The 20,899-nt window shown below is 42.2% G+C and overlaps 1 protein-coding gene across 11 annotated transcripts in view; it reads left to right on the top strand.

Moving 5' to 3' along the window:
* The window catches only part of rbm47 (RNA binding motif protein 47), a 56,288-nt gene that overhangs the window by 27,132 nt on the left and 8,257 nt on the right, over nt 1-20,899 (top strand). For 4 of the 11 annotated variants that reach the window (XM_085459328.1, XM_085459329.1, XM_085459327.1 and 1 more), the window contains 5 exons: nt 13,163-14,017; nt 14,100-14,430; nt 15,522-15,545; nt 15,979-16,188; nt 18,662-18,870. In XM_085459328.1, the coding sequence (XP_085315454.1) occupies nt 13,193-14,017; nt 14,100-14,430; nt 15,522-15,545; nt 15,979-16,188; nt 18,662-18,870 (1,599 nt within the window). In that variant the 5' untranslated portion in view covers nt 13,163-13,192. Of the gene's footprint in view, nt 1-3,439; nt 3,603-8,740; nt 8,822-13,162; nt 14,018-14,099; nt 14,431-15,521; nt 15,546-15,978; nt 16,189-18,661; nt 18,871-20,899 lie in introns of those variants that run through there. The other 7 variants (XM_085459331.1, XM_085459330.1, XM_085459333.1 and 4 more) reach the window with 7 other exon arrangements.

The following is a 20,899-nucleotide window of genomic DNA, read 5'->3' as shown; positions in this document are numbered from 1 at the left end:
TTCTCTGTCACCTTCCTCGTGTTTTTGGTAAATATGACTGGAATGTGACTGCTTTGCTTTGATTTCCATTTACTTTGTCTTTAATATGTTACCACCAAAGTGACTTTCAGTTCATATTTAATTCAACATGAACAAAAGAGTCAGGTGAAACTTAATCATGATACTCGCTGGGAGTGGCCAGAAAAATGTCATTGTGCACACACTGTGGCAAAACCATAAATATCTAACAGACTTTTTGTAATACTGACTTGATTGAACCTGAGCTATAAATCAAGGATATATCACTTTGACAAAGGGTTTGTGTCTTTCAATACAACTGAAAATGCCTCCAGCCTAAAGTAATCTCTTCTGATTTACAGTACCGCACTAGGTTAATAATCTGTACAGACCTTTGACTGAAATACGCCTGAAGATATAGAAAAAGGGAACACTGTTAAACCCCTTAGCTAAAGGTCTGCATGCCACTCACAGCTTGATTGACTGAAGTAGCTGTCAGGTGCACAGAAACTGTATCTTTGTCCAACAAATTACAAACATAGCTCTACTAGCTGGTGAAAAATATGGCAAACTTGTTTTTACCGGCGCAAAAACACACACACAAAAAACATTTTTTGGTGAATTTTCCACAAACCGCCTTGAGACTGGACTGAAGCTCCGTGACTGCTGCTAACTGCTCCCAATAGTGAGGACTGATTAAAATAAACAAAGTTAGCTTGTTTGTCCAAGCTAACATGCTGAGCTTAGCTTAAATGATTTAGCTTAACTTCTGATAGCTTAACTTGGCTTAACTTGAAAGTAGGGTTGCCAACCGTCCCTTAAAATACGGAATCGTCCTGTATTTCGAAACAAAAGTACACGTCCCGTATTGAGCTAATAAGGGACGCACTTTGTCCCGTAATACAGTGAGAATCAAAAGTAGTCTATAAATGTTAATGGAATTAACGCTTTGTTTGAAAACATAATTCCCAGACCCTCTCCTGCTTTGTGACCAATGAGCTGACACCACACTTATGACAATTCGAGTATGACAATTCAGATTACCGCTCATCTCATTGGTCGAGGAAAGGTCGCTTGCGGAGAAAATACCGGAAGACAACAGATGACCACAACAAGAAGCATGGCCAACAGGGAAACAAACGCCGACACTGCGGTGCAAGTCTCGGACGACAGTACACCTAAAGCTGGACAGACACTGTGCGATTTTCAAACTGCACGATTGACTCACAGGGGTTAGACGTTCATAGGTCACGATGCAGGGTCTCACACTATACCGCCCGATGCTCTGATGCGACCTGAGTGCTCACACTGTGCCTCCATAAAATGAAGGTTATAACAGAAAATCTGTCGCTCGCTCTCTCTGTCTTTCACTCACACAGACACACACACCACCACCATCAACTTTGCTAAATTGCTAATGAAAAACATTGATCAGGCAGCTGTGATTGAACAGCAATGTAAATCCAACTATTTTCAGGTTGTTGTGGTCGTGATCATTTTGTGATGCCACATCGAAAAGGCTCGGATGAGCTTTCCAAAGTTCTACAAGTTGTGCCTCCATTGCTTGTGTCCAGATCACACGCTGCACAGCCGTGCTGCTCAGTCTTTTTCACCGACGTTTACGTGTTTGCGAGTGAGCAGTGTGAGCGGCTGCGGTGACACGTCACGAGCGATTGATGATCGGGAGCTGGTCGTGAGGTGTTAATCGCTTCTCGTTACCCCACGTATACTACACGATGCATGATGAAGGCCAAAATCGGGCCGATCACCAAATCAGTCGCACGACTCAGAAATCGTCTCAAAATGGGCCTAAAACCGCACAGTGTAAGCCCAGCATTAGAGCAGCAATGTTTGTTCGCTCAGAGAAAGGGAAGAATGGGAAAAGGAAAACACCTGGCTGGAAAAAGTTAATATGGGCATGTGCAGTGAAAATCAGCGCTATGTGGCCAGAAGTGTGATAATATAATTTATTTTGTGTAATAAACAACTGCAAGGATAGATGATTACAACAAATAGATCACTAATACATAAAAGTAATACATAGATGAATAATGATGATGAGTTAAGATGCTTAATCATGGGAACAAGCGGGTTTACAAACAGGAGCAGCTGATTAGCATTAGAAAAGCTGAAATAATACCTCAACTGAAGCCAATTGTACTAAATGCACTAAATGTGCACTGTTACAAGAATATTTTTCGTTCTATTGCTTTCTATTAATTTATATAATTTTAAGTTAAGCAGGACAGAGTGCTTTTAAAGAAAGATTTACTTATATTCTCAAAAGTTAAGCATGACAGGCTTCTGTTTAAGAAGGAGACCTGTTTTACTGTGTTAATGTTGTCATTTTGAGCTAAAAATAAATGGCTAAATGATCATTTGTTTCACATGTGTTCATATCACAAAGAATAGAATATGCATCTACTTAAATCAACTTCAAGTCAAATGGTTAAAAAAATAATTTCACACACAAAAAAAGAGCTAGAAAATTCACCACACTGGGAAGGGTGAAGACAACTGGGTCGCCCGGCCCTGGCCACGAGGTGTCCCTTATTTATTTTTCAGGGAGTTGGCAACCCTACTTGAAAGTTAGCTTGTTGAGATATTTAATTACATTTACATTTAATGTAAACATTTAATTAGCAATGATAATTAAAAATAAAATAAACCTGTCAATCACTAAAGTATATGTTAGCGTGTGAAAGAAATTTAGCTCACAAAGCCACAGAAAGGCCTCTAGCCTCACGTTTTTATTTTTAATGAGAGGCGTTCCCTCACTTTTTAGTTGTTTCTAGCTCTGCCAGTCTGTTACATTTATTAAAAACTGGTGTTTAAACATCATCTGATTTTGATATATTTCACATATTTATTTTCTATCTGTGGTTTTGGAACGAGCTGATGTGATCAGCGAGATCTTTTGTTGGTTTTTTGTTGCCTAACAAGAAGAAAGAAGAGCTTTTATTGTGTGAGTGCTAGAGTGTGTTTATCTGTTTCACAAAGGTCTGTAGGTAGAATAAACATTCGCTGATTGCTTTGTTTTGGGACTGTGAAAGTTTGTTGTCCTCTTAGACAAAAAGGCTGGCATTTGGAAAATTTTCCTGCAAATTCCAGTAATTACTTCCTCGATCATCATTCTACTCCACGTCAGGTTTTTTTGGTTTTATTCATTTAATGTAATCAGGAGTGTATTGTTCTGAATCCCACGCAAGCTCATGACTTTTCTCTGATGTCAGTCACACCCTTTGCCCTTTCATCCCTTGCATTCCCTTTCCTCTGACTCCTTATCTGCTTAGCAAGAGAGAGAGCGAGAGATTGAAGGAGGGAGAAAAGGTGGGTGAGGGAGGGGGTTACCTGCCCTAAGTGGCCCCACCTCTCTCCTCTGGCCATTGAGAATGAGTAAACACTAAACCACCTTTGCCTACCTCGGCACTCAAACACACAGACTCAGGCACTCAAGGAGACTGGCTAAACTCCTGCAGCCTGTCAACACCAAAGGAGTGTGAATGGACGCAGGGAGAGAGTTTTAGATAGGTGTGAAAAGATACCCCGTCAACACAGACTGCATCTCCTCGGCCTGATCAACAACATCTGAGTCTGGAAAACAGGTAACATCTTAAAACTGACCCCGAAGGTTGTTTCTGTCTGTTTTAAAAATCTAATTTGCTTGAGTCTCCTTAAAGCATGCTCGTTACAGACGGGTATCTTCATGAAAGACGACCTCAATAATTTCTAGAAGCCTTTGCCTCAAAGACGTTCCTAACAGGACAGCTTCTGATGGAGACGTTTCTGGTTAGACAGCTGTTTGCGTTTCGATTTAAATAGAAATCCGTCAAGTTTTGCTTGATCATTTTACCAGAGGGGCCTGTTTCACCACTTTATCACAGTCAAACTGATTGGTTTAAGTGCCTTTGCTGTCTTTATTCCAATCAGAGGTTGGAATGGAGATCAAGGTATCCCTACAGTGGAACCAGTGGAACCAGTGGAGTGGCATGGCACACCACTGTGTGTGTGTGTGTGTGTTCAGGGTGGGGGATAAAAATGCTTCAGTGGCTACACAGAGAAGCTGGTATTATTACCCATAGACTTCCGGGTTCTTCATCATATAATGCGTGGACTTTTACCCCAGTGAGGTGAGGTGTTTGCTTTGTGTGTGTGTGTGCATAAGAGAGAGACATGCTGCTTCATTCATTCACTGAGGGTATACTCTGTGCTAAAAGTACTACCAGAAATGACAATAACAGAAGTTTGGTTGATGAATGGGTTCACTTTGTGATGGAAAAGCTAAAAAAACAGCTGTTTGTAATGACATCGCTGTTGTTTCCGTCTTCTGTAAGCGTGCTGTTGTGGGAGAATTGACTCTCTCGGTGTGTTTGGGTAGGCCCAAGAGTACGTGAAGATTAGCTCATTTTTAAGTGTGTGAAGTATGTGTGAATGGGAAAAACACTGGGGAAAAAAAACAAAATCCCAAAATAAAGTCATGTTGCTCGGTGTCAAGCATGACCAAATACCTGTGCTAAACCTCAAACACACACTCACACACACTCTGAAGGAGCCCGTGTCACGAGTGTGACACCGCCAGCATCAGTAGTAATTGCTTGAAACAATGTCTGCTATGGCCTTGAGCGGGCTAGCTGATTAGCCGGAGGAATGTGTTTGTCTGAAGAGGCAAAGCTCCTTTCTGCGAGTGCTAAAGCAGCTCTTCTGATTAGTAATGACTTTGTTGCTGTATGAAGGATCTGTATATTGTGATACTTCATAACAAGACTTAGCTTTTCTTTGAGGATCTTTGTTATGTTGGGTTAGATTCTCATGCTGGACGCAAATCGTGCTGTTTTGAGTGACATTTGAGACAAATGTGAAGGTCCTGGAGGTGGAGGGGGGCTCTCGGAGTAAATGAGCTGGAATCTTTCCTCTGTAGTGGAGTTACTCCGAGCTGGAGGTGGTCACTTACGCACTCCGTCTGACCTGAAATTCTTCAGGCCAGTTTCACTTTGAAGGGCTTTCTAGCACTGAGGGAGGCCTGCACATTCGCGCCCCCCCCCCCCCCCCCCTCTTTTTTCGTTAACCTCCCTCGCTCCTCTCCATCTGGTCTATTCCTCCTCAGATCCCCACTCAGACTCTCTTCCCTTTTCTTCTAATCTTCCCCTTTTTCCTGCATCTCCTTGCCTCCTCTCTTTCATTCCTTCCTCCCCCTCCCTGCTGCTCGTCTTTGAGCTTGGGTGAACCAGAGGAATGAGGGTGACAGGTACATGGATGGGAGGAAGGAAAAGTGCAGAGAAGGAGGAGAAGGAGGCATAAGGGAGCGGACGCAGGGACAGAAGCAAAGCCTCTCAGGAGTTTAGCTAATGTAATATAAACATTTTAAGATAATGCAGATTTCTTTGTCTCAGCCTCACGACTGTTTTTTTTTTTCCTTCGTTTCTCTGTCGTCCTGTTGGCGTCAGCATGTTGACAGCTGAGCTGCGTCAACATGAGAACATCATGTGTCTTAAGAGGTCAGCCGCAGTGCTCACTTCTCTTTTGTCAAGTTGATTGTTTCCCTGTGCTGTGCTGTGGCTCAGATAATGCACCGTACAGCGGCCAGAGACACCACGATGCCTCCTTTGTATTTGGTGCCATTCTAATCAAAAGACACCATCCCGCTCGGCCTTGTCAAAGTTAAAAACAATATGTGTGCTGAAATCTGTGAGAGAGTTGAGTTGTGAGAGCCACCTGAAACTTGGAAGCAGTTTGACGTGATGAAAATCACACCAGGAAACGTTTTTTTTTAATGTATTTCTACAGCAGTTTCTGTGGCTGACAGGCCACACTGTTTTCCTGGAAGAAAACAGTGTGGTGCACTCCTACAGGTCGTATCACTCCGCAGAAATGAACAGCGGGACCTCTGGTCTTGTGACACGCTACTCATTTACTTATATAGACGGCGCATGTAATAATCAGTCAGCCTTTCTAGCTGAGATACTGATTACCAGGACTGTTTTATGGCTGATTTTTATTTCAGCTTATTCATTGTTTTGCCTATGTAACAGATTCCTGTGTGTGTGTGTGTCTTTTAATCCTGGCCTTAATAGGGAGCCAGCTTATCATAAATATCCTACAAAGTCTAAGACAGCTCTATAAGTTCTTTCTCTCCACTGATTACTGTGATTGATTTAGTTCTAAGTAATTGCTTTACTTAAACACAACGTCAGTTTCAGCCATGCAGTGTTACGTTTAAAAAGCAGTTTAGTCTGACATCAAAAACCAATCAGTGAATGCATGTATTTAACTGATCATACGTCCTCTCAGCAGATGAACATGAAAGTCCAGCAATGATCGTTCTTCGCTCATAAGAATTTATTTTCACTTAATTTTCTCTTAGTCAAAGTCGCAATATCCAAATTTCAAAAGATTTGTTTTCCCAAATCAGCTGCAGCTAAACAAATGTGATGGATGATTCTGTCATTTGGCTTTTCGCGGGAATCGTTGACTATCATAAAATATGCAGGATCGCAGCTTTATTTCATAATTCTTTGTAAATCATTGTTTTCTGCGCTCCAAAACATGTCGTCTCACACGAATGACTGCGTGGTGTGAACGGTGCCTGAATAATGATTTAGTGAGCGTGTCCAATCATTGAGGAGACAGTCAGCGTTTTTCGGCCGTCTCTCAGTTCTTCCCGTGGAGTTAAACGATAAACTGTTGACTTGACCTCCTAAACGATTAACTGTGCAGTCACCAGAACACCTGAAATCTCTGAGGCGTGCCTGAGCTCTGATTGGCTCCCACTAATGAGTCACAGTTAATGATTTAATTTAGACCGACCCCCCTCGGCTTAGAAGAAACCCCGGTTTTACTTTACACTCAGCCCCCCGCACCTTCTACTTCTTCTTTTCTTTATGTACACACACACCTTTACATTCATACTTTGACCTGGGTATCTTTACAGACACTGTTTTGGTGTCATTTGTACTGAGCGAGCTCTTTCTGATGTGATTGTAAAGTAAATTCATAGACAGAAAAGCCCGTTTGTATCTCACTATCATTTAATCTTTAGTCTTTGTCCGTCCATTATTCTTTGGCCTTTATACTTCACACCCTGTCTTCTTGCCTGTTTACTCAGTCGTTAAAGAGTGAGGTCGGTTTCACTAGCAACTAAAACTTAGTGTGCTTTTCACCAGACTGTAACTCTCATGTCTCCCCAAACACTCTCTTTTCTCGCTCCTTTCAGAAGACACAGGGAACGTTTTTTTTCTTTGTTTTGAACAAAATCTGAAAGCGTGTGACTTTTTTTCTCCGTCCTCTCTCTCATATCTTGATCTGCTCTTTTGACTGCCCAGGTAGGTGTGTGCTGTTTGCTTAGGTTAAGCTGTGCTAGGAACACGTTCACCGTTGTTATGTACAAAAAAAAACACACGTGAATGCCTGAATGCACACGCACACACTTGTATACAGTCACAGTTTTGTGCTGATATGACAGAAATCACTCCAGCGGTAGCTTCCAGTCAGAATTTTCAGATGTCCCTTCACTGCAGCACAAACATGAGGAAGTATTCAAACCCCAGTTTGAACGTTTCCTGAACATTTTTCCCTTTTCTGCAAATCTAAGCAGAAAACCCTCAAAACCCATTAAAACTCAATTTCCCATCATACTCCTCTCTGCATTACCTGCTTTCACTTGTCAGGGAACAAAGACTTGTTGACTTGTGTTTTTTTTTCTACAGCTGCGTTGGATCAGTGAAAACATATAGCTGTATTCCTAAATGCAGTAAAAGTACTATAAAGGTAAAAGTAGTGCAGAAGTACTCTGTTAGGTCTGCTTGGATATATGTAAGAATGTTTTTCTTTCTGTTGAACTAAACCACTATCTTTCACTAAAGGAAGTGCTAGAAAATGGGTTGCATATTCCCGGACAGCTGGGTGAATGGATGCTGGAAAGCTTGATCGTGCAGAGGGAGCTCCACCTAAAAGCTCCTTGTGATTGCTTTGGTGATCACTAGCAGATTTTTCAAACAAGCCGGCGCCTTCCAAGTAAACACCAGCCAAGTACTCAGTGAGTGGTAGTGAAACCATCAGCACCTTTCAGTTTTGCCACAGTCAGCGACTGTTTGCAGAGAAGTTGGCATTTTTCATGCCATCTGCTAGTAACCAGAGCAATCACAAAGAGGCTTTGGAGCAGGACTGTGCACCTCTTTGTGACCACTTTCACCTGACGATTGGCAGCAACCACTTGCCAACCGGTTTGGCAATATATTTTTCCCTAGTGACCAATGGTTGCCAGGTGGTTGCAAACAGGTCTCTAGGTCTGGGTGACCGAGGCCTTGGTTGTAATGTCACTTAGTGGCATGCTTCTCTTGGCTGGTGAACACTGACAGTTTATTTGTCTTTAAGTAAGCAGATAAATTAAAATTACTGGTTCAATCATGTCATTTGTACACGGAAAGTCTGAAAAGGAGATTACAGCATCAATTATATTTTCCACAGTGTCAGTATATGTGTGTGAAATATAAATACTGCTCTATGTATGAGTAAATTTTGTTAACGTGCTTGTGTGTGTATGAAATAACAGTAAAAGTAAAGATGAGATTCATCCACATGTACACACAGATACACACAAACTCAAGTACCTGTTTTAGCTCCACCCTCATCAGCTCTCATGCTTGCAGCTTTGGGTCAGTGTGTGTGTGTGTGTGTGTGTGTGTGTGTGTGTGTGTGTGTGTGTGTGTGTTAGTGTAGAGGAGGCTGGACTCTGTGCTCAGTGCCCTGCTGTACCTGTCTCTCATGGAGGTGGACTAACACTCCCAGAGCAGGCGGCCAAGCAGCGGAGCGCTGTGAAGCAACAGGGGTAGATATCCTCCTCTCTGACCACTCTCTGCTTCTACTTCCTCTTCTCTTTTCCACCACCATCCCTCTGCTACGATCTTTCTCAAGATTTCTACTCTGTTTTACTCTCACTTCCCCGTATCTCTAGCTCCCTTTGATTGGATAGGCGCTCGCTGTCCTTGAATGACAACTTTTTGTGACTTGAGACTATGCGTTGATTATTGTTGTTGCAGTTATCTCTACGGACCTGTCTTTGAAGGATGGTTTAAATAGTATTTGAGTTATTTAGGACTTACCTCAAACTTACCTTAACAGACCACATCTGTTGTTATCTGGCTGGTGTTTGTGTTGCATGTATAAAGCAGCAGGACTCAGGCTTATTTAAACGTTGGTGCTTCCACGATCCTGTTCTGCTGCCTTGCGACGCTGTTGTTAGGGGGCTGCTGGGGGGACTGTGAATCAATTTCCTCCACGTGTCTACATGAGTGTGTGGCTAAAGATGGCAGCCTTCTTAGGCCTATTTCATCAGTGCTCTGGATCGCTGTACAGACCTCTGTACATGCATATTCCTCTGATAAGAGAAATCCTAAAGTCATAAATAATACAATATCCTTCCTTTTCATAGCTGACTACAGATTCATAATGTTATATGCTCACTTGCTCTTTTGAGAGAAAAGATGGATTTTGCAAGTCAATCTGTGTTTATGACGACCTGAAGAACTCTGTAAAAGCCTCTCTGTCCGCTCATAAAACAACTCAGTCCCCAGTAACACGCTGTTAATATGCAGAGAATCAGGTGCTTCTATCAATCATAAACGTAACGTAGCAAGCAATCTCACGGGAATAGCTCGGCTCTGTTAACTAAACAAATTCCCGCTCTTGAACTTCCTTCGCTTGTTCGCTTGCCAGTCGTTCTATCTTGCGCCGCTCTGAGTTCGTAACCTTTGACCAGGCGAACTCTGAGCTCTTAATGTCAAGGTAGATTATTTTTAACTAGCTGTTCCTGTTATGCCCCAACAAAGAGGCTCAAATCTGAAGACGTGAGCCACACCTAAGTGGTCATAACTTTTCAAACTCCTTGTCTTTACTGGATGAGACACCATCTGTAAATCTTTATGCTCTCTGTGAATAAAGGCTGTGATTTGTGTTCACCTTGGTTAATTATCTACCTGTTTCAGCCTCAGGTTTCCTCCTCCTCCCCACTCTGCCTTTCTCTGTCACTTATACACATGCAGGATTGAATGCTGAAGATGTTCCCCAAGCTGCTTTTTGTCATTTAATATGCTGTGTTGTACATGTGCTACACAAAGGATCTCAAATTCATGCAAATTATTCTCATATTTTTACAACAGAGTTTCACTTCACTCCTGACACGGTCAGCACTGAGGAAGTTAGGAATGTCTAGGAAGTGGTGAAAAGCAGGAAGAATGATTTAAATTTGTTGTTTTTTTAATACTAACTGCTTCAGTGCACAAAGTGTCAAGCTCACTGTGTTACAAAGCTTCATTTTATCATCCAGCAGAACTCCCAGTGTGAATATTGTCCTCCTTTTGTCATCAGCCTGGTAAGATAAGGCTGATATGAGGTCGAGTCATGTTAGCACTTCACACGGTAGAAGGAACAGAGGGAGGGCAGACAAAGAAAACCACACTGAAGCAAAAAAATAGAAGAGATTAAAATGTCATGAGCTGCAGAGATGACGAATACGCTGCATAGTTTGTTTGCATGCCAAAACAAACTACTTTCATAAATGTTTTCAGTGGCAGCCCTAAAAAGGGACGTGAAGTGACAAAAAATACTGATAAAGTGCAACAAACCATGTAAGACATTTAGGGGTTTTTTGTCATAAAGGAACATTCCATCAATAATCATATTTACCGAGGGTGATTTTACGTCTGTCGTCTCCTTATAATTACTTTGCACTGATTAAAAACACAAGACTACATGCAAAGGAAGCTGTAAGGTAGTGGTTAGTGTGTCCAAGCATATAAAATACACTATCACAAGTTTTCACCACCTCATAAAATATGTACTGATATGTGCAACTATTTTAGGACACTTTTATTTTTCGTACATTAACACAGGTGTAATGTACCCACAAGGCATCTTTCTGATTAATTTTTATATCCCCCTTTTTTCTTAAAAAAATAATTTGTCTACAACTGGCAGAAGACTTTATTTCTTAAGGTGAAGGGTTAGGGTTGCTTTTGATACGGGTGCCAGTTTAGCTCAGTTGGATGAGCAGGCAACCATATGCCACAATACTGAAAGCGGCTGGCTGGAGTTCGGGTCTGACCCGTGGCCCTTTTTCCCTCTGCTTTCCTGTTGATCTTCACAGGAAAAAATATATTTAAACAAAAAAGTTGTCTTCTATAGACTAACATTAGCCTATAGAGGGGTCTTACTGAGGTCACACATACATTGCTGGACAGTTGTTCGCCACATTTGATGTGTTACAACTTGGTCAAACTTGGAAAAATGTGTATTCCCCACACGGTGAGTGGCTGTTAGCTGTCAGTAAGTCATACTGGTCAAAAACATGGTGCTGCACCAAAAAACCTAGTTGTGATTGCTTTGGTCTTTAGCAGATTGCAGCTACTTGTAGTTTTTGCATAGAGGACCCCAACCCCAAAGAGCTGCTAGCTGAGTGGTAGGAAAACTTGAAAAAGTGTGTCTCAAACTGGAAGCAGAGACATACTTCCAAGTATGAGTTAGTTTGAAGGTGACAGTGTCTGTTTGGCAGCCTAGTTTAAAAAGCACCTCCCAACAACAACAGCTCCTAGAAACCTTCCATTGAATTTGCACGACATACGAATTCTAACATTAACCTCAGACAATCCACGCACCGCAGAAAAATTTGAACCTGTGGATACAACCCGGAAGGCTTCGGCATGATTTCTTAGTAAGACCCGTGTGCTGATAGGCAGGCCAGTTAAATGCTCAAAGGTTTTGCTTCCTGAGCTAGAATACACACATTGTCCTTAGTTTTACCCAAGAACAGGTCCATGACCCATTCTTGGAAAACTATTTTGGAAAAGCAGATATAAATGAATGTCATCTTGACCTTCGTCGGGATTCAGCAACCAGTGGTGAACTACTGGCAAAAGATAAAGGAGGAAATTTTTTTTTTTTTTCCCCACACTTGGTGATTTCCTTTTCCTTTTCCTAACCGTTTGGGAGTTTGTGCTTTGTTTAAAAAAGACATTTAAAGCTTCCTTCCTTTTTTGTACTATCATCCATGTTTGAACTAGTCATTCTAAGCCCCTCATTCAGCCTTGGACAAAGTGACATGTGAACAGGTTTGTTTGTAGGAGAGTGGGATGTTGGGTCAGGTCAGATCAGTGTGCAGGTTACCATGGTTGCTTGGCTTTTTAGTGTTTTGCCTTTGTTGACTGCCTCACCTATCTCCATCCTAGTCCAGACAATCTTGTGCTGCACAAAGAAACCCAAGCAAAGCCTAAGTAGCGAGTATTTGTTTTTTTGGCCTATATGTTTTTACGTGATACCGAGTCACATCAAATTAGTGTTATAGTCTGTTCTGATTGGTTGCTTACTATTTTATGCAGCATGATTTGGGGGATTTAAAAACCTGTGGATTTTTCCATTCTGAATGCCGGCTGTGTTGGAAAATAACAGAGTAAGAGGTTTATGTTCGGGAAGCCGATTTCTGATTGTTCTCTGTTCCTTTTTTAGGGCTGCACTACTTAATGAGGACACACTGAAACACACATGTGCACACACTAATAGCTGCACCCACACTCTGTATGGCATTCATATTGATAAGGAGATGGAAAATCCAACACCGCCACGTGGTGAGCGTGCACACAGGAGGCTTGTGTGTAGCAAAGATGAATGTGTGCAGCCTTTTGTCACATAACAGGGTTTATGTTACACAAAATTCCTTATATAGCTTAAGTCCTCGCTGACTTTTTACACACAAGCGCACCACAAACACACATGCACTGAGCATGTGACCTAGTCATACTTGGTGAACCTTGAGCTGGAGGTTTCAGGGTTTACAGCCCTTCAATCTGTCTGATAGGGGTCAGAGGTCAGCAAGCGATCTGAGTTACTCAACAAAACAAGGTTGTAAAACCACTGATAGGGGAAGGCGCCCTGAGGATTTATGGATGCTGTATTTCCACTGTGGTGTTCAGGCCTCGTAATGTGTGCTGGTTTGTTTTAGTCAGGTAATCTTGCATGCATGCAAATTGTGCTCAAAGTCAGCAATCAGTCACTGTTGTTTAAATGATGTCTTCTGATCATCAGCCTATTTTCTTCCCGCTGTATTTTTTTTCTCTGTCTTTACAGCAGCCATTTAATTCAGTATAATTTGACAGATCTCTCTCTTATCCTCCTTCAGGCCCTGATCTGATTGGATGGTTTTGTCAGAATGACAGCTGAAGATCCTGCTTCTTCTTCGACCATGAGTAACAACGTTGCCCCCTCCAAATCCTCTGGTGCCCATCACTCTCACCATGGACAGCTCAACATCCCTGAGGGTGTTGCTGGTGCACCTAATGAGGCCTCACTGGTGGCCCTGATGGAGCGTACTGGCTACAGTATGGTCCAGGAAAATGGTCAGCGAAAGTACGGTCCCCCTCCCGGTTGGAATGGTGCATCTCCTCCTCGAGGCTGTGAGATCTTTGTCGGAAAGATTCCGCGGGATGTTTATGAAGATGAGTTGGTCCCAGTGTTTGAGTCCGTAGGACGCATCTATGAGATGCGCCTGATGATGGACTTTGATGGGAAAAATCGAGGGTACGCTTTTGTAATGTACACAGAGAAACACGAGGCCAAGAGAGCCGTGCGGGAGCTGAATAACTATGAAGTGCGGCCTGGGCGGCTGCTGGGTGTCTGCTCCTCAGTGGACAACTGCCGTCTTTTCATTGGTGGCATTCCCAAGACCAAGAAACGTGAGGAGATCCTGGAAGAGGTCTCCAAGGTGACAGAAGGCGTATTAGATGTGATAGTTTATGCCAGCGCTGCAGACAAGATGAAGAACCGTGGCTTTGCCTTCGTAGAGTATGAGTCACATCGTGCAGCAGCCATGGCTCGTAGGAAGCTGATGCCTGGACGCATTCAGCTGTGGGGCCACCAGATTGCAGTGGACTGGGCAGAGCCAGAGATTGATGTAGACGAAGACGTGATGGAAACAGTGAAGATCTTGTATGTCAGGAATCTAATGATGGAAACCAGCGAAGAGACGATCAGACAGGTGAGGACCGACTGGCTATTTGGGTTCGAGCATGCAAAACATTTCTGACACGATTTTAATTTCTCCCATCCTTTGTCTTTAGATTTTCAGCCAGTTTAACCCTGGATGTGTAGAGCGTGTAAAGAAAATCCGTGACTACGCCTTTGTCCACTTTACCTCCCGGGATGATGCTGTGTTGGCTATGGACAACCTCAATGGCACAGAGGTAGAAGGGTCCTGCATCGAGGTGACACTCGCCAAACCTGTCGATAAAGAGCAGTACTCACGCCAGAAGGCTTCAAAGGGGGGAGCTCCTGCCACTTCAGAGGCTACTCAGCAGAACTACGTTTATCAGTGTGATCCCTACACATTGGCATACTATGGTTATCCTTACAACACCCTCATTGGACCCAACAGAGAGTACTTCGTCAAAGGTTAGAATGATTTTTTTTTCAATCAGTAATAATCTGTTGCAAAATTCAGTGTTTCATGAAAAACCCTCTTGGTTGGAGCCAAAGCTCCAAAACATTTTAGGATCTCGTGATATGAAAACAGTATTTACTGTAAGAAATTTTCAGACGTTCAAAAGGACAATATGATCATTTAAAGATTCATTTGATGAGAAATTTTAAAGAAATCTTTAACTTGATGAGGGTTTGTGGCTTAAAATCACTTTTATGTTACAACCATAATTCCAAACAAGTTGGGACACTGTGTAAAATGTGAATAAAAAAAAAAAGAACGCAATGATTTACAAATCTGACAAACCCATATTTTAGTCACAATGGAAGACATCGGAAGAAGCATATCAAATGTTTAACTAAGACCTTTTTCTTTAAAGACAAAAATTAGCTCATTTTGAATGAAGGCGTGATCTTTGGGCCCTCCGGCGGCGCTACAGGCGTTATTCTGTCATGGAAATCACTGCATGTGCTCAGGAAGACTTCCAGAAATCACAGTCTGTGAACACAGTTCAATGCACCATCTACAAATTCAGGTTAAAGCCTTATGTGAATTGTTGTTGGATTAAGACTCATTTAAAAATGGATTGAGACAGAACAGAAAACTGTTCTGTGGTTAGGGGAATCGAAATTCTCAGGTCTTTTTCAGTTCCCAGAAGTTTACGGAGTGTTGTTCAGAGCGTAATGGATACTACAGTGGTGAACATGGGCCTGTCACAACTTTTTGAGAAGCGATGCTGCCATTAAATTCAACGTGATCAGATTCTTTCTTTAAATACATTTCCTTAGTTTGAAGTTTTCGTACATTTTCTTTGTTCTAAGCTTTGAATAAAACATGTGTTTGTGAGATTTGCATATCTTTGCCTTCTGTTTTAATTTACATTTCACACAGCGTCCCAACTTTCTTTTGGAACTGGTGTTGTAAAAGGGAAATACAAAACCAGCTGATGGATCAATGAATGCTAATCCCATCACCTTTAATGATTGATTTTAAATATGGTCTTGGGTGATAACAGGAAAATCTAACTTTGAGCAATCATTGTGTTTTGGTTTTCTCTCCAAAGGATCCCCAATGATACAGAACAATGGTAATCTCTCACATCCTTATTCCTACTTGTTACTCTGATGAACAATGAGCCTTCTTGCCATGTGACAAACTATACATTTTCTAACACCATCTTTTTCCTGCTGTGCTGTCACCTCCCATTTCATGCTGGGTTATTAGAGAGCTCACCACCAAGTGGCAAAACTCTTGGAATACAAGTCGACAACATTATGGAGTTACATAATAGACCTAATATAAGAGACAGAGGCCACACTAAACCCAAACACCTCCAAGTCGGAGCAAAAATTCAGTAGCAATATTTCTCTATGTGCAGAATATTAGCTAAAATATGAGTTAAATTAGTCGTGTGCAAGTTCTGATGTCTTGAGAAACTTTCAAAACTCATCTTGCCAAAATTGCCCCTGCTGCCCTAAACCACAACCCCTGTCATCATATCCCCTTAATTGTATTTTAAGCAGGTACTGTGAGAGGTCGTGGTCGTGCTACTGCAGGTAATCGTACCCCTGGGCCACGGGGGTCGTACCTCGGAGGTTACTCTGCCGGTCGTGGCATCTACAGCCGCTACCACGAGGGCAAGACCAAGCAGCCTGAAAAGTCCTATGAGCTGATGCCCAGTCTGGAGCTCGCTGCTTCCGTCAACCCAGTTGGCATCAAACATGGCACAAGTCAGTGAGATAGACAAACCCCGACCTATTCTTGCCCATCTCAAAAAGGCTTTTACTAAATCTTCCAGCCCGCAGTTTTTTCTCCTGTGTGATTTGAGGAGCATTTTTTGTGAATCAGCTTTCTAGTCATTTCTGGACGGTCATGCGCAAAAGGACGGCCTTTCTTTCATTTACAGTAAAGAATAACAACATTGTAGTCAGTCCTTTCCAACATGACCAGAAGGTAACGGCTATACTTCATTCCTCATTCTTTCCTTTTCCTTACACAACAGAAATTTGTCTTTCTGGTTATTCAGGTTCAAACTGTGCTGATCAGTGCTTGTTTAAATGAGCGGTGAACTGAAACCTAAAACACAAAAGCCATGACTGTAAGGGTTGTTTCAGACACACCACAGGGTGATTTTAAAACACCGTTACGAGCTTCTTCAGGTAACACTTTATGCTGACAGTTGGAGCCCATTTAAGCTGATATTTACGAGAAATGGTTCACACCAATGGTGTGTCTCCATGAACATGAGAAACATGAGAAAACATGCAACCCCCTGCTAACAAGCAATAAAATAAGAAGCATTAATGTTTCCAAAATATTAATAGGCCTAAAATTACAATTTATGCAGTTTTTATAATAGAAACAATTTAAAAAACTACAAATTAAAGACAAACTAGGCAGTGAGAGAAACCGGACAAGATTTCACGAGCTCGTGAATTACGCCACCGCCCCTCCTTCAGATAGAGATCGACTTTATTAAACACACACTGGGGAAATTCACTTGTTACAGCAGCACAAGAGTGAAAAAGAAAACGTGAAGTGGAGAAATATTAGAAAGTAAACAAAAACTCAAAAGCACTAAAAAAAGCAGAATTAATAAATCCCTACAAAAAGAGTATTTTGTGTTATGTACAAATGGTACTATATACAGTAAAAATACCTACCTATCCATAATCTGTGAACATTATCTGCAGGGTTATTGTAAACCTGTCAATCCTGCTTTTGGGTGCTTTCTTTTTGGTAGGGTGTCACCACAGCGGGTAGCTCCCCAGGTTTAGATTCTGTACATTTTTAAGCCAGATGCCCGTCTTGATGCAATTCTAGAGATTTGCATCACATCCCAGAATCGAAGCAGGGATCAGTCACTTGTTAGGTCAAAATATAAACCCTACACTGTAGAACCACTGTTTAACATTGCTATGTATTTCTTTAGCAGTAACTATTAGCTAACTAAAAATCAATTAACCATAGCTACACTTCTTTATAATAATCATCAATAAGAATAATAAAGTGTTACCAAATCTCTGGAGTGCAGAGGTTTAGTCAGCAGCCATATCATACATAGCTTTTTATACGGTTGTAGTTTTTTCGAGGCAGTTTATATGCAGTCGTCTCCAACTTTGACTTGACAGATGGATGATCTTTTTTTGTCTTTCTATTTTAATAAGTGCTCGAACATAACGAAGGTAGCTTTTTCTCTAGTCACACTGAGTCTTATCTGTAGCTTTGTGAGCGTTATGACAGTTTAAGCCATAATCGGAGCTGAAATGCAAATGTAAAAGCACAAACTAAAGACTGTTGTGTCCACTCTATTCTGATCACTTGAAGGATGATTCCAGTGTTATGAAGAGTTGTAGCACATCTACATCTACAGCAACTGCTCTCCCAGCTAAGAGAGAAACGTTGTAAGTGTCTTGTTTTCAAAGGATCATTTTCCTGGTGGAAAAATTCAATTTCTTTCATTCTGCCTTATTTCCTGAAAGCAGGCAGGGGGGAATGAAACTGAGTTTATTTTAATGTTGGTGGATCATCTAAATCCTGTACGTTTCTTTTTTCAAGAATGAAAGATAGAAACTGAAGTGATTTTTTTTTTTTTAAAGATGTTGATATGGAAAATTTAAAACACTGGAATTATTCTTCAGCCTTCAAATTCTTCGACTAAAGCTACTAAGCCTAATTGTTTTATCAACATATTGATTAAACCTTACTAACCATTTACTGCATGTGTGTGTCAGTGTCGTGTGTTTGGTGATCAGAGATCCGTTCAGTAGAGTCGACGTTACTGATGTTTCCTTGTTTAAGGATTTGACCTCAATCTGCAGCTCAGTGTCGGTGCCGGTCTGTGTGGAATCACAGGATTGAAAAGACTTTTGTGGATCTGAAACAATGACTGATGTTGTGTTTGCTCTGTGTGTGTGTGTGTTGAAGTGCTAGGGTTAATCCCCAGCTGAGCACCATCATAAGCTGAATCACACCACAACGCCAATTTGTGTAACTTATTTATTTCCACTTCTTGCTGAAATTGAACCCTTCACCCTGTTTGTGCTGTTCTCTCTTCGCCTCTGTAGTGTTTTATCTCTATAAATGATTGGATGCATGTGTGCGCTTATCTGTTATTTCCTGAGTAGTGTTAATATTTGGATGATGCTCTGTTGTCTCCAGTCTGTTATCCAAGCTCTCATTTGTGTGTCTCTCTATGTGCAGTGGCATTACAGACTCTGGGTGGGCAGTACCCAGTGTTCAGCGCCACTCCTGCAGCCAAGCTGATGGAGGAGGGGAAGGTGCACACAGTGGAGCATCTTATCAACCCTCTGGCCATGCAGCACCCCGAACACTCCCCCGCTGCTGCTGCTGCTACTGCTGCTGCTGCTGCCACCGTCCTACCTGCGGTCTCTACCCCTCCACCCTTCCAGGTGGGTATTATTCACGGGGTCAAAGGGAGTCGGAATGACATTCAGATAATGAGCAATTTAGTGGGATTGGCAGGTCAGTGCATATTACGGTTATATTAATTCAATTTTTTAGATTTGTGTGGCTGCCGTTGCTCCTGGTAACACTACGGATATACTTTCTCAGTAATAAGAAAGCTATGACATCCAACAGCCCACTTACACCCTCATCATATCCTTTTTTTTCTTCTCATCCCTGTGATGCGTTCATGGTGCAGATGGCAGGGGCGATCGTGGCTCAAGAGTTGAGAGGTCGCCTTGTAATCGGAAGGTTGCCGGTTCGAGCCCCGGCTGGCTGTGGCTACAATGTAGCTTGCCATCACCAGTGTGTGAATGGGTGGATGACTGGATGTGTAAAGCGCTTTGGGGTCCTTAGGGACTAGTAAAGTGCTATATACAAATACAGGCCATTTACCATGTAAAGTTGCAGTGGCTGTAATTCAGCACCTGCATACCACTACAAAAGAAGCGCAAGCATAAACTGAGTGATGTTTTTTTAAATAGGAGGGTAACTTCATGGTCAACTTTTCAAGCAGCTTGACAAATATCTCAGAACAGAACAGCTGTTTCTGCACAGTTTGTTCCTAAATGTGTGTGTGAGCTAAGAGAGAGAGAGGAAGAGAAGCAAACGTTAATGTGCAGGACTGGGAAACGGAGAAAGATGTAAGAAAGACGATGAGAGATTATTTTCCAAAGTTTTTCAATCATTTTTGAGATCGATGCATGATCTGAACTCATACTTGAAGTATACAAATTCCCTTATTCAAACTTTGCATGAAAATACTTTAGGTCTACTGAGCTGGTTGGTAGACGTTAGTTCAGGCTAAACTGGTGAGTTTGCAGTTTTGTGACGTTAAGTTACATCACACATCAACTGATACTTAACGTGATGATGCTGACTAGATTCACTCTCTTTTTACTCATTTTATGGTGTCTGGGGGTTTGAAAATGAACCATACAGCTCATGAAACATCTCATTATATCTTGCTGAATTTGGCTGGCCAAATCCACAAAGAGCAGTGAACAATAGAGTAACAGCACAGGTCAGCTGATCGCAGCCTTGCAAAGCAAGTTATTATGTGGATTATTTCTTAAGGAGTTCTTTTCCCCACGCTGCACCTCTATAACCACGTCTCAAGGTTCCCTCACCTGCCAAAACACACTGTGTTAGACAGATTGTTATAACGGATGCCCTCTATTGCAACCCCAAAAGGATTTATGTCTCTCCCTGGAATCGAACTGGAGATCTTTCACTGGGCATCCAGATGTGTGAGCTATTATCCTGTGGAGCTGTAGAGGGAAGGTGCAGTAGAGACTTATTATAATCATTCACGTTAAGCACCAATAGCAATGCTTTTATTTCATTTATTGACAGGAGGCTGGGGAGTCTTTAGTTTCCCTTTAAGGACGCTGGGGCCCAGGTTGAAGCCCAGGGCCCATACTTAGCCCATGTGTGATTCAGACCTTAAAGAAAAGATTAACTTAGCGACTGTGAAGCCGTGACTTGAGATTTTTACGGCTCTATCTGGCTGTTTTGAAACCAGTTGTGATTAGGGATGGGCTGGTCTGACTGAGAAAGAGATGGTCCGCACTCATTCTGTAGCTGTCACGATCTGGTACAGGGATTCAAGCGCAGAGCGGTAAGGTATCTCCAAGGTGTGGTTTATTTACAGTGCAGTGCAATATATGTACAGTGAAGGGATCCAAAACTCCGGGGGGGGGAAATCACAGGGTAACTCGCTCACGTCTTCTTCTCTCACACTCACACACTTTCCCGCAGCAGGGAGGTCGCAGGTCCGGGGGGGAATCTGAAGCAGACGAGAAGGCAGGTCACCAACTAATCACAAATCACGGATATGAAGCACAAGAGCTGTGAGAAAACTAACGTTAGGGGTACAATCATCCAGCGACGAGAGGATCTGTGTTCCAGCCTCAAATAGTGCTCCCGGTGATGATGGGTGAGTGTTGTCAGGTGTGTGTGTGGGCCAAGGGC

This window comes from Copadichromis virginalis, linkage group LG6 (assembly GCF_057382275.1).
Source record: "Copadichromis virginalis isolate Kocher_CV1m ecotype Utaka linkage group LG6, C_Virginalis_male_GT1.1, whole genome shotgun sequence".
NCBI classification, from domain to species: domain Eukaryota; kingdom Metazoa; phylum Chordata; class Actinopteri; order Cichliformes; family Cichlidae; genus Copadichromis; species Copadichromis virginalis.
Note: the sequence above shows the minus strand (reverse complement) of the source record. Positions and strands in the feature narration are given on the sequence as shown.